Below are 14,690 nucleotides of genomic sequence, written 5' to 3'. Positions count from 1 at the left end.
CATATTGGCTAACCTTAATGGATAGTGGGTTAAACCCTAAATTTGACCTGAAATTTTAAGATGAAGTCCTATATTTTATTCGGATTGACGAGGTGACTCATATGGCTTAAAAAAACCACTAATATAAAAAAAATAAAAGAGCCAAGTGAATAACGTACAATGCGAGTAGTTGAGTAAGATTTCCTAACTCTTCTGGAAGTTCCTCTGATAAAGCATTGATTCCAAATGACCTAAATAGAATAAATATATATAAGATTATAATAAAGTGATTTTTCCTAACATTAAATAGAAAAAATATTAAGAACTTACATGTAACTTATACGAGTCAGTATTCCAATGGTTGAAGGTAGAGAGCCTCTTGAGTAATTTTTGCCAAGCTCCCTGTTTAAAATTTATGGAAACTTAGCAGAATTAAATAATATAGGATAGGATGCCATAAAATTTATATGGTTATTAGGGGAAATTGTAACAATTAATGGAAAATGATAGAAGAAAGCATACAAATTTTCTAGGTAAGTAAGAGTCCATAGCTCTTGTGGAATTTCACCAAACCACATCCATCATTGCTTTTATAAATATTCCTGTGTCATTCATTTCATGGAAGGAGGAAAATTTAGTCAGGGAAAAAAATGGAGAAAGGGATTGCTAAGGTAATTTTTTATGTACAAATGGAAAGAAGTTGGAGTTAAGATCCTCTCATTTCTTTCATTTGAAAAGATAAATACACATAAAATTTTAAAAAAAGTAAAATATAATTAATGATGGTGGGATCCACCATCTATTTTTTGTATCCATCTCTCTCCAAATTGCAAACTCCATTTATTTTGCCAAATGGATAGGATCTTAACCCGAAATTGGATACAATGTCTAAGCGGCATATATAGTACAAATGGAGTAATGGTTTCCAATTTTTTTTTTACATAAAGGTCTTTTTCAACAAGAACACACGCGCGCGCGGGCGCACACACACACACATATATATATATTTAAAAGGTCGCCCACTAATGAAATGGATTAGAGCGAAAGAGGATATATTCTCACAATGTGACAAACCAATGTTTGATTTTTAAGTGACAAAATACTCATTTGCTTAGTGTCTAACATACATCATATAGAATTACTTTCAATTGAGGAAACTTATGATTTTTTCTTTTGTTAATTTTGTCTTATTTTCTCTAGACGCATTTGAAAGGTCTCTATCTAAATTTCGCTTTAGACTTAAAAATACATTGGACCGGCCCTGCCCTCTGTCCTTGTATACCATGTATCCTTCAACTGTCTTTATATGCATGATCTTTTGCTATTTGGTTAGCCTGCAAAGTGATCAAAATGTTATTGTTGATCCTTTTGAAGGTAAGTGATATATATTTCAATTTTAATTAAGCCAACACAACACTACTAATCTTTCTAAATATGAACCCTATACAACAAGAGCTCTCAACTCGATATTCTCAAAATGGAGATTATCAGCTGATAAGATAAAGTGAACCATCAGCGAAAATATTTGTAGCGGGACAGCTTTAGAGCCAATTGATATCACTGTTAAAACCGTGATGCCTTCCATAAACTGTGATTGCACTTTCATTGACAACACCATTTTCCACATCACCTCAGTGTATCTCTCTCCCCTCTATTTTATAATTCCATTCCATACTTATTATAAGAAGAAAATAAAACATAAAAGACAATACAATTATTAATCGTTTTTTTAAGAAACATTCATAAATTGTTTAATTTTTTAAATACTTTTTTTGGTATCATTTACTAAAATATTACTGTAGTTAGTGGAGTGATTCAGTGAGATGAAATTCAATAAATAAAAATATATTAGTGAAAAAATAATAAATGTTGCATTGGTATATAAACGACAATTATTTTAAACATGCACATATACCATTAAATTTGAGTCCATATCCATTAAATAACGAGTAGTATTTAATATTTATGCATTGAACTTTATTGTAATTAATTTCATCAAACGAAATATTTGTTCGGCTATAGAAAAGCAAAGTCTTTCTACTTTATAAATATTACTATTTTATTTATAAAAAAAATAGTTATGCGGGTCAGATGGGATAATTGTGGTCCATATTGGCTAACCTTAATGGATAGTGGGTTAAACCCTAAATTTGACCTGAAATTTTAAGATGAAGTCCTATATTTTATTCGGATTGACGAGGTGACTCATATGGCTTAAAAAAACCACTAATATAAAAAAAATAAAAGAGCCAAGTGAATAACGTACAATGCGAGTAGTTGAGTAAGATTTCCTAACTCTTCTGGAAGTTCCTCTGATAAAGCATTGATTCCAAATGACCTAAATAGAATAAATATATATAAGATTATAATAAAGTGATTTTTCCTAACATTAAATAGAAAAAATATTAAGAACTTACATGTAACTTATACGAGTCAGTATTCCAATGGTTGAAGGTAGAGAGCCTCTTGAGTAATTTTTGCCAAGCTCCCTGTTTAAAATTTATGGAAACTTAGCAGAATTAAATAATATAGGATAGGATGCCATAAAATTTATATGGTTATTAGGGGAAATTGTAACAATTAATGGAAAATGATAGAAGAAAGCATACAAATTTTCTAGGTAAGTAAGAGTCCATAGCTCTTGTGGAATTTCACCAAACCACATCCATCATTGCTTTTATAAATATTCCTGTGTCATTCATTTCATGGAAGGAGGAAAATTTAGTCAGGGAAAAAAATGGAGAAAGGGATTGCTAAGGTAATTTTTTATGTACAAATGGAAAGAAGTTGGAGTTAAGATCCTCTCATTTCTTTCATTTGAAAAGATAAATACACATAAAATTTTAAAAAAAGTAAAATATAATTAATGATGGTGGGATCCACCATCTATTTTTTGTATCCATCTCTCTCCAAATTGCAAACTCCATTTATTTTGCCAAATGGATAGGATCTTAACCCGAAATTGGATACAATGTCTAAGCGGCATATATAGTACAAATGGAGTAATGGTTTCCAATTTTTTTTTTACATAAAGGTCTTTTTCAACAAGAACACACGCGCGCGCGGGCGCGCACACACACACATATATATATATATTTAAAAGGTCGCCCACTAATGAAATGGATTAGAGCGAAAGAGGATATATTCTCACAATGTGACAAACCAATGTTTGATTTTTAAGTGACAAAATACTCATTTGCTTAGTGTCTAACATACATCATATAGAATTACTTTCAATTGAGGAAACTTATGATTTTTTCTTTTGTTAATTTTGTCTTATTTTCTCTAGACGCATTTGAAAGGTCTCTATCTAAATTTCGCTTTAGACTTAAAAATACATTGGACCGGCCCTGCCCTCTGTCCTTGTATACCATGTATCCTTCAACTGTCTTTATATGCATGATCTTTTGCTATTTGGTTAGCCTGCAAAGTGATCAAAATGTTATTGTTGATCCTTTTGAAGGTAAGTGATATATATTTCAATTTTAATTAAGCCAACACAACACTACTAATCTTTCTAAATATGAACCCTATACAACAAGAGCTCTCAACTCGATATTCTCAAAATGGAGATTATCAGCTGATAAGATAAAGTGAACCATCAGCGAAAATATTTGTAGCGGGACAGCTTTAGAGCCAATTGATATCACTGTTAAAACTGTGATGCCTTCCATAAACTGTGATTGCACTTTCATTGACAACACCATTTTCCACATCACCTCAGTGTATCTCTCTCCCCTCTATTTTATAATTCCATTCCATACTTATTATAAGAAGAAAATAAAACATAAAAGACAATACAATTATTAATCGTTTTTTAAGAAACATTCATAAATTGTTTAATTTTTTAAATACTTTTTTTGGTATCATTTACTAAAATATTAATGTAGTTAGTGGAGTGATTCAGTGAGATGAAATTCAATAAATAAAAATATATTAGTGAAAAAATAATAAATGTTGCATTGGTATATAAACGACAATTATTTTAAACATGCACATATACCATTAAATTTGAGTCCATATCCATTAAATAACGAGTAGTATTTAATATTTATGCATTGAACTTTATTGTAATTAATTTCATCAAACGAAATATTTGTTCGGCTATAGAAAAGCAAAGTCTTTCTACTTCATAAATATTACTATTTTATTTAAAAAAAATAGTTATGCGGGTCAGATGGAATAATTGTGGTCCATATTGGCTAACCTTAATGGATAGTCGGTTAAACCCTAAATTTGACCTGAAATTTTAAGACTGAAGTCCTATATTTTATTCGGATTGACGAGGTGACTCATATGGCTTAAAAAAACCACTAATATAAAAAAAATAAAAGAGGCAAGTGAATAACGTACAATGCGAGTAGTTGAGTAAGATTTCCTAACTCTTCTGGAAGTTCCTCTGATAAAGCATTGATTCCAAATGACCTAAATAGAATAAATATATATAAGATTATAATAAAATGATTTTTCCTAACATTAAATAGAAAAAATATTAAGAACTTACATGTAACTTATACGAGTCAGTATTCCAATGGCTGAAGGTAGAGAGCCTCTTGAGTAATTTTTGCCAAGCTCCCTGTTTAAAATTTATGGAAACTTAGCAGAATTAAATAATATAGGATAGGATGCCATAAAATTTATATGGTTATTAGGGGAAATTGTAACAATTAATGGAAAAGGATAGAAGAAAGCATATAAATTTTCTAGGTAAGTATAAGAGTCCATAGCTCTTGTGGAATTTCACCAAACCTCATCCATCATTGCTCTTATAAATATTCCTGTGTCATTCATTCCATGGAAGGAGGAAAATTTAGTCAGGGAAAAAAATGGAGAAAGGGATTGCTAAGGTAATTTTTTATGTACAAATGGAAAGAAGTTGGAGTTAAGATCCTCTTATTTCTTTCATTTGAAAAGATAAATACACATAAAATTTAAAAAAAAAGTAAAATATAATTAATGATGGTGGGATCCACCATCTATTTTTTGTATCCATCTCTCTCCAAATTGCAAACTCCATTTATTTTGCCAAATGGATAGGATCTTAACCCGAAATTGGATACAATGTCTAAGCGGCATATATAGTACAAATGGAGCAATGGTTTCCAATTTTTTTTTTTACATAAAGGTCTTTTCCAACAAGAACACACGCGCGCGCACACACACACATATATATTTAAAAGGTCGCCCACTAATGAAATAGATTATAGCAAAAGAGGATATATTCTCACAATGTGACAAACCAATATTTGATTTTTAAGTGACAAAATACTCATTTGCTTAGTGTCTAACATACATCATATAGAATTACTTTCAATTGAGGAAACTTATGATTTTTTCTTTTGTTAATTTTGTCTTATTTTCGCTAGACGCATTTGAAAGGTCTCTATCTAAATTTCGCTTTAGACTTAAAAATACATTGGACCGGCCCTGCCCTCTGTCCTTGTATACCATGTATCCTTCAACTGTCTTTATATGCATGATCTTTTGCTGTTTGGTTAGCCTGCAAAGTGATCAAAATGTTATTGTTGATCCTTTTGAAGGTAAGTGATATATATTTCAATTTTAATTAAGCCAACACAACACTACTAAAAAAAGTAAAATATAATTAATGACGGTGGGATCCACCATCTATTTTTTTTATCCATCTCTCTCCAAATTGCAAACTCCATTTATTTTGCCAAATTGATAGGATCTTAACCCAAAATTGGGTACAATGTCTAAGCGGCATATATAGTACAAATGGAGCAATGGTTTCAATTTTTTTTTTTTACATAAAGGTCTTTTCCAACACGAACACGAGCGCGCGCGTTCACACATAGACACACACACACACACACACACACACACACACATATATATATATATATATATATATTTAAAAGGTCGCCCACTAATGAAATGGATTATAGCAAAAGAGGATATATTCTCACAATGTAACAAACCAATGTTTGATTTTTAACTGACAAAATACTCATATTTATTTAGTGTCTAACATACATCATATAAAATTAGTTTCAATTTAGAGAACTTATGAATTTTTTTTTATTAATTTTATCTATTCTCTCTAAACGCACTAAAATGCCAATATTTAAATTTCGTTTTAAAGCTAAAAAGAGTTCAAAATAAATATGTAAATCTATGATATGTTTAATGTGTATCATCGATGCACATAAGGTTATAAGAGATTCCTTTAAAAATAAAAAAAAGTTTATAAGAGATCTCACAATTGCATGGTTTTTGGCGGATGGAGCAAGACTGCGAATTTGCATGAAGATGTCATAATTAATTGTTGAGGTAGTTTTATTTTTTTGGTGCAATTGTTGAGGTAGTTTTATTGGGAGTTGAGATCATCTCTATTTATAAAAATAAATGGAGATTGTAATTATGAACGAAATAGACACAATAAATATGTGATGAGTTTTATTATTAAATGAATTCCACTATGATTAATTATTTTCAAAATTTTTTATGTTGTTATCGAAATGGATAAGTTAAAAAAACGAAGAGGATCTCAACTCGTTCTATCGTGCTCACTGTATCCTCCTTTGCTTATAAATTTCGATTGATTTAAACGTGCAAGGTTTAATGCTTAAATAATTTATTGGTTTGTGACTAATTCATTGATGAAGTTTACGTCGTAATCAGGTGTATTATATATTAAAATTCCTCAAATCTAAAATTATTAAATTCCTCAAATCTAAAATTAGTAAAATGGTTTTTTCTTTTAACATACTCCATGAGAAAATGGTTCTTTTATAGATTTAGATGAACAGATACGGGTCAAAAGATATATGTATCGTTTGTAGGTACTCATGTATATTACTCTATCCGTCCTTGTATATAAGTACATTTCTTTTGTATTTTTCATATTTTTTAAGAAAGTTGTTAGTGCAATTAATATGTTTATTTTGTATGTTAATATTACCAAATTATCAATTGTTTATATGTGTATTAAATTTGACTTTCCATGTCCTCGTGAGCTTAGCTCAGTTGGTTAGGACAATGTATAATATATGCAAGGATATGCAAGGTTCGGTGTTCAAATCTCGGACACAACCGAGAGAAAAAAAAATACATCTAGTAATTTGAAAAGGGGATTATATTTAGAAAAAAAATTTAGTCAATATATAACGTGCTTAGATATAGAGACGGAGATAGTATATCGTGTGAGTTGTGCAATAATCTTGTGCTTTAAGATGTTTTTGTTTTAGTTAATATTTATTTTTGGTTTTTAAAAAAATAGTTTGTAGTAGGTACGAGTTGTGGGGTTGGAAAACCGTTACTGTATGACGATTAATTTCAGTTATAATCCCGGTTTGTGTTACACACTAATTTCTTTTGCAATCCTGATTTCGTTCCTCCGTTGGGTTCACTGGGTTGTGCTTCTGGTGTTTATCCTCTCTATGCATATGGTTTCATTCAACTGGATTTCGGTCTAGTATGTTTTTACCATATTTTGTTACTACTCGTTGTAATACCCGTTTAGGGATGATGTATACGTGGTTTTTTTTTTTTTTTTTTGGTTACAGATGTATACGTGGTTGCTAGTCAGGTTAATGTCCTCCAACTTTTTGTTTATTTAATATATTTTCTTTGCTTAAAAACAAATTGCCTAGAATCTATCAGACGGGTGGGTCAAGAACCCAAATCCATTTTTCTTTCTCATTATTTTGGTGAGATGGAAGATTTTTAGGAGTATTATCCACTAAAAATTATTCAATAATTTTTTTTTTGTGAAGAATCAAATTCACAAGTGTGTGATAAATTTGATATTTTTTGTGGGGGAAGTGTGAGATAAATTGATGAATGAATGTTTGATCATATAATATAGAAAAATATATTTGTAGTGTGCTTTAATAGTTTTCAAAATAAATTAAAAAAACAAAATACAATGTAAATAAAAAACAATAATAGTTTGTAAATGTTGACGTGTTTTTTATTTTCGGAAATATAATGATATAATTTTGAAATTTTTGTTTGATGAATGTGAGCATTTTATCACTTTGACATCAATGTATATTTTTATAAGAAAATTTATGGCCCCAAATAATAATTAGTTATATTGAATCCGTCAATAGTGAAAAAAATTGTTCATTTTTTCATTCACTTTTTTACAGTCATTGAATAAAATGTGTGCGAGTGAGCATGCGAGTGTGCGTGCAAGCATGTTGGTATTATTATATGATCGAAAATTTATAGCATGTTGTTATAATAAAAATTGTTTGATGTTTCGTATAATATTTACTAATGTTGAGCGATAATTGTTTCATATCTTTGGTAAGTAGAAGATTCTGCAACCTTCTTAGAGAATTCAGCTTCAACCACATAACTTCTACATCTTCTTCTTACTATGCGACTGATCTTGTAACGCGAAAAGCTTGGAATGTGGAGTTTTCGATGAACGAAGTAATCTATCCGTTGAACGAGTTATTCTTCCCAGCATGACTGATGTTGTCATTTCTTCATCTTTACGTTTTCTGGATGTTGATGTCATTTCTTCAAAACTGAATAAATATATGATCACAAGACTAAATCTATAATGTTTGGCGCACACACATTGAAGTACTACTTCTTTTAATAATTAAAACAAAATTGATTTAACATTTTAAGGAAAAGTGCCTAATCATAATATATTAGGTCTTGTGATCATACAAAACTATCTCATTGGTAACAAGGAAATGATTCAGAATAAGATTATAATCATGCATTAGACAAATCCATTTTGATACCAAACCAAACTTTTTTTTTTTGAGAGAAAATAGCTTATAGCTTTTCATTAAAAATCAAGTCGAGATACAAAGAGGTACATCATCAAAAATATGGGGACTAGCTAGGGAAATGACCTCTCGAGCAAGAGTATGAGCGACCACATTCGCTTGTCTCCGACTAAACTCCACCTTAGAATTTTCAAAACAATCATTGCAATTCTTCCTACATTCATCCATTATAGCTCCAAACTCGGATATATCATTCCCGCCCTTATTGAAATAATCCACAACTTTCTTGGCATCCAACTCAAAATCTACATTCGAAAGTTGTAATTCTCGCACCCATTGAATAGCATGGTAAAGACCCAATGCTTCGCCTACATCCGAAGAGCAAACGGGAATCGACCACAATGTTTTAGCTTTGATAAAATTCCTGTATTCATCTCTAATACACAGCCCAAAACCAACACAATTCAATGCTTCCGAAAATGATGCATCGACATTGCATTTTAACCTTCCTTGGTGCGGTTTCAGCCATTTGCATTGAACTGGCAGTGCTACTGTTGCTGCAGAATCTGTCATGACAAGAGCTGCAAAATCTGTCATGACAGCAGTAGTATGTGGTGCATCTGCAGCTCCAGCATCCCCACTTATTTGCTTCTTACAATTTGCGAAATTCCAGTTCTGCAGCAATTACTTCGCGCGCTCAACAATAACCTGCCCAGTGTCCGTAACATTCTCCCAAACACGTAAATTACGGCTTTTCCAAACACTCCACAATAAAGTTGCAATTTGTTCTGCTTGGCCTTGTGGCATCTCTTGTAAGAGTGAAAATAATTTCAGCTGTGGTACTGCTTTTCTGCATAACAGAAATCACTTTGCTCAATAACAAACTCTGTTTCCACACAATTCTCGCCCTCGGGCAGTCGAAAAACACGACTCGTGTCTTCATAACTTTCGTCAGACATAGCACATAACGAAGTACAGTTCACCCCTTTGTCCAACAATCTTGCTCGCGTCGGCAGGCAGCCCTGACAAATTCTCCATAATAAATTCTTCACTTTCGGCGGTACTTTAAGCTTCCAAATACTACCCCAATTTCCTGTCCAGTATAAGAGTGAATTGTTTGCTATATTTTCCATACACAAGCGATACGCACTTTTAACTGAATATTGTCCATTCTTCTCTAATCTCCAAATTAATTGGTCTTCCTCCACCTGCCTAAAAATAGGAGTTCTGAGGATATCCTGCACCACATTTTGATCAAAATAATCACTAATCAAAGGATAGTTCCAAGTACTGTCATTATGATCAATCAGAGAATTAATTACTCTTGAGTGTTGAATGACATCACTTGATTGTCCAACACATGAGATACATCCCCCATGACTTAACCACGGCGCCTCAAAAATTGGGATGTTTATACCATTTCCAATTTTCCATCTAGCTCCTGAGCGGACAATCCTCCTCGCACTGAAAATACTTCGCCAAACGAAACTAGGATTATGGCCTAATTTCACATAAATGTAATCTTTACGAGGGAAATATCGAGCCTTAATTTTTTTTTAACCAAACACTCAGGTTGAGTTTGAAATTTCCATCCCTGCTTGCCTAACATCGCCAAATTAAAAGTTGTTAAGTCTCTAAAACCCATCCCTCCTTTTGTCTTATGAACCGTGAGCTTATCCCAAGAAAGCCAGTGAATGCCTCTGCTACTACTACCTCCATTTCCCCACCAGAAGCCATTGATAATTTTCTCAATAGAATCAATAAGGTTTGAAGGCAATAAGAAAATACTCATGACATAAGATGGAATCGCTTGCAGCACAGATTTAATCATCACCTCCCTACCAGCTTTCGACAAACATTTGCTACTCCACGAACTAATCTTTTGCCACACTCTGTCTTTAATATAACTAAAAGTTGCTTTCTTATATTCCTTACCTTCTCCTTTTCCAACAAGTAATATAAACTGTTCTTTTCTCAAATATTCTCTCCTCCTAAACCCCTTACAAAGTTTTCACTATTACCTTCTCCTTTTACAACAACCTTAGAAGGAAAACATATGTTTTTGTTGACGTTAAATAGCCCTTGTACCGCTCCTCTTATATCAATATAATTCATTTTTGCGTTCAAAAAACAAATCTTAACAACATCTTCAAATTACCTTGTTGAGGAACCAAGTGTAATTTTACGTCTCTTTGAATAAAGGATACTACTATATGGTATTTAAAGGCGGAGTTTACATTGTGTGTGTGATTGTCTTATCATTGACTAGACACTCATAATAGGTTGATTCACACATCAGATATGTCGATAGATTTTCATTTCAAGAAGTGAAGTATATTTCAAGTGTGTTTACTTAACTTCGATGGTTGAAGCTTCTTATATTAGAGTTGAGGGAGAATTTCATTTTGTTTTAGGAAGACTCATATTATTATTGGACACATGTCCCTATTCATATTATTAATGTTGTAGTATGACTTTAGAATGTTCAAATCTGATTCACTTCATCTTTACGAAGAAGATTGATACTTGCACATCTTTGTTATGGTCACAACCCGAAATTAAAATGATTTGTGATACATTCTCAGCAGTCATACATGAGTGAGTTAATTCTAACTGATTATTTTGATGAGAACGAACAAAAGTAGATGAGAGAAGAGTAATTATCAATTTTTATTTTTATTTAAAAAAAACGTGGGCTTATGGATTCAGTAAAATGAGTTAAATATGTTTTTTAGTCCTTAAATAAAATCATATTTTTTAGTCCCTGTAATATTTTTTACCATTTTTAGGGACAAAAAATGCTAACAAATTTTTTGCAAGGACTATAAATGTTGATAGAAAATTTTAAAGGGATTAAAAGTGCTGACAGAAGATTTTACAGTAGCTAAAAAATACGATTTTATTTTATAAGAATTAAAAATAAAATTATGAGTATTTATAGGGATCAAAAACATTTAATCCTAGTAAAATTGAGTTGATCTATAATTTGGCAATGACTGTATCCTGTTAATTTATTTAAGGTTAAATGGGTCTTTTAAATCATATTTAATTACGTTTTACGTATTAGATCAATAAATTTTTACATTCCATTTTAGTTTCTTTAAGTTGCAAACACTAAACACCTTTGCCTCTTAATTTTATTTGTCTATTTAGGTTCCTTAAATTACAAACATTATACATTTTTCCTTAAAAAAAAAAAACATTATACATTTTAATCCATTGAGTTACAAACTCAAACTATTAAAACTAACACACAATGGAGACATGGACATAAAGACAAGAAAATATTTAAAGTATAAAATTAAAAGAAGCAAAGAAACAGGAACAATTTAAAAAGAAAAGCAAAATTAAATAATGTATACCTGATCGCTATGGATGGATTGCGATGCAAAAGTGTGTTGTTACAAATTGCAAGTATGCATCCATTTTTAAACTCTTAAGTGAGCTTTTGTATATTGCAATTGCAAGTTTTAAAATTTCCTTTTTTAAAAAATAAAATAAAATAAAATTCTACATTCTTTGAACTTAACCACATAATATAAAAATATCTATTTTTTCCATAATGAAAAATTCACAAAATGAATGTCCAGCAAGTAAAACTTATCTTGCTGATTCCTTAACGAGGGAGAATGGTAAAGGTATGAGTCATGGGTGAAGAGTTTAACTCCTTTGTTCCATAAAGAGAAAGAAGGTGAGAATAAAAGAACTGAGACAAGAGGAAGAAGGTGGTGTAGCTAGCTTTTTATTGACAATTTCCTCCTCCTTGTACATTGGTATAGGGTTTGGTATAACTAAATTTATAGATACATTTCTTCTATGTACATAACAAACTTTGACCATAGAGTAAGACCGACCATAGGGAAATAATAAAGTTCAATTTATGATAGCTTGTAAATTTGGTGAACAAATAAAGCTTTGTTAGGAAAAGGTTCAAAACTTAAAAGCAAGTGAATTAATTGGAAGTTTTTTTTACCGTTCAAACAAAAATAAAGGAAAGCGTACAAAAAATTTTCACATGATGAAACTTTAGGAATGGTAAAATAAAATAAAAAAATTGATTAGTACAACTCCACTAGGGAAAAAAAGGAAAGAAGAAAGAGCCATGTTTTTTGGTACATATGAAAGAGTACACACAAGATAATTGTTATTTATGTGCCCAAAATTTGCAAAATGAGAACGTTACTCATGTTTTCTACTATGTTCTTGTGTAAAAAAGATAGGTGGGGTGATGAAAATTGTGGTGTATGTTTGGTATATTTTTGGTGGAGTCCAAATTGAATCAAGATATGTAGAATCGATTTTGAGATGTTTGATTGTTTTCGAGTATAATTAATTTGACTCTAAAATCCATTTTAATTTGAAGTTGGAACTTGAACATTATAATTTTAAAATTGATTTTTACACTTTTTATTATACAATTTACATTCAAATTATTTTTTATCAAAATCAATTCTAACGAATCAATTTATTTGAAAATAACTTTTACCACCACAAAACCAAACACACATTTATACACTTTGTGGGACATCTTACTAATTTGGTTTAAATTCTGTTTTGACACCCCTCCCCCTAGTTCAAGTGACAACAAACTTGAAATAAGTGAGATACTTTCTCTCATTTTTACTCTCACTATCTTAATTGAAAATTTTACAGATTAAAAAAAAAAAGCTCTTATTTTATAATTATCAATTAATTAGACTACTACTTTTAATTGAAAATAAAGTCATCCTTATTAGAGTATGGACAACATTATTACATTCTCTTGCTGAACTAAAATACAACCTCGTTTTTTTTTTTGTTTTTTTTGTATCATTCATGATTTTGGTCCCTTTAGTTATAAATCAACGATATCGAATGCTAACTTTTCAAACAACAAATTGAGGAATTCAAAATACAATTTACATAGGTACTAAAAACTGTCATGTTAAAGAGTATTCAAGAAGACGATCAAGTAAGTAATTATTGCTTTTTTAGCACCAAGGATCAAAATAACTTCATCCATGTTTGAAGTTAGTTTATTTTCTAGTATGTAAATTTAGATTCAAACTTCATACAAAGCAGTTGATTTTTTTTATACGCAAGAGTTGAAGATCGAACATCTGATCACATACTTAAGGGCCTCAAATCTCTCATCACTTGTTTTACAATGTCGGTTTACATCAATGATTGTAATAAAAAAAAAATAGATTAGAGAAAAATGTGAGGAGCACCGCTACCATACTATCAAATGGTCTTATTCTTTAAGCTCAATATCATACGATCAACACACTTGATCTTCAGAGCGTTATGATACTTATAAATACAAGAATCTGGTTACTTGAGGCAATGTTACTTCATTCATTAATGTGATTTTATTTACTTGATTTTTAAGAAGAGCAAGAGATGATTTTTCTCTATTGATGTAGATATCCAAAGGCATGGAGAAAAATATTCTTTTAGGGCAAGTTCTTGATCATTTTATGCATGGTGCTAGGTTTGACAGCTGTTGTTCGACCTCTTTGGTCCTTGTACATTCTTTCAAGACATGTCCATAATGCAACAAAGAATATCCTTGTACATTTATTCCCTTAACAATTTTATCCGAATATACCATATTAAAACAGGTTTACGCAAGAAGCTTTGCCTGCACACAGCACACAAATTATAGGTCATCAAAGTTAGAAAGACTTCTCTCTATATTATCAGTTGAAAAATGTTGAAATGGTATTATCCATATTCAACGTTTCTGATATAATCTAAAACTTAATTTCACCATGGAGTGAATTTTGGTTTTAGTCTTCTAATTCTTCTTTTTGAATGATTTATTTCTCTAAGAGATTTTATCTAAAACTTAATCACACAAATATTTTATATTACCAATTATTGTTACCTCGCTTCCTCCATTTATTGAGAGGTTTTATCTTCTTCAAACGAATGACTTTATGCACTATAAACCAAGCATGTTAGAGGGTCTTCCTTTGATTTTCTAATTCAACATTCACAACTTCATAATGT

The 14,690-nt window shown here is 30.8% G+C and overlaps 1 protein-coding gene across 1 annotated transcript; it reads right to left on the bottom strand.

Annotated features, from left to right (window-relative positions):
- Nucleotides 1-8,762: 8,762 nt before the first annotated feature.
- LOC112422659 (uncharacterized) lies at nt 8,763-10,433 on the bottom strand. The gene is made up of 3 exons (XM_039835307.1): nt 10,363-10,433; nt 9,405-9,546; nt 8,763-9,344 (listed from the first exon to the last, which is right to left on the bottom strand). The coding sequence occupies exons 1-3, from the start codon at nt 10,431-10,433 to the stop codon at nt 8,763-8,765; spliced, it is 795 nt and encodes a 264-aa protein (XP_039691241.1).
- Between the last annotated feature and the right edge of the window lie 4,257 nt (nt 10,434-14,690).

The sequence above is a fragment of the Medicago truncatula genome, chromosome 6, assembly GCF_003473485.1.
Source record: "Medicago truncatula cultivar Jemalong A17 chromosome 6, MtrunA17r5.0-ANR, whole genome shotgun sequence".
Classification (NCBI taxonomy): domain Eukaryota; kingdom Viridiplantae; phylum Streptophyta; class Magnoliopsida; order Fabales; family Fabaceae; genus Medicago; species Medicago truncatula.
The sequence above is the reverse complement of the archived record's forward strand: the minus strand, read 5'-3'. Positions and strand labels throughout refer to the sequence as shown.

Coding starts and splice junctions, on each gene's coding strand:
- LOC112422659 (XM_039835307.1), bottom strand. CDS start 10,433: ATGGCTTCTGGTGGGGAAATGGAGGTAGTAGTAGCAGAGGCATTCACT. Junction 9,547..10,362: donor TTTCTTGGGATAAGCTCACG/GTTCATAAGACA, acceptor TCTGTTATGCAG/AAAAGCAGTACCACAGCTGA. Junction 9,345..9,404: donor ATGTTACGGACACTGGGCAG/GTTATTGTTGAG, acceptor AATTGTAAGAAG/CAAATAAGTGGGGATGCTGG.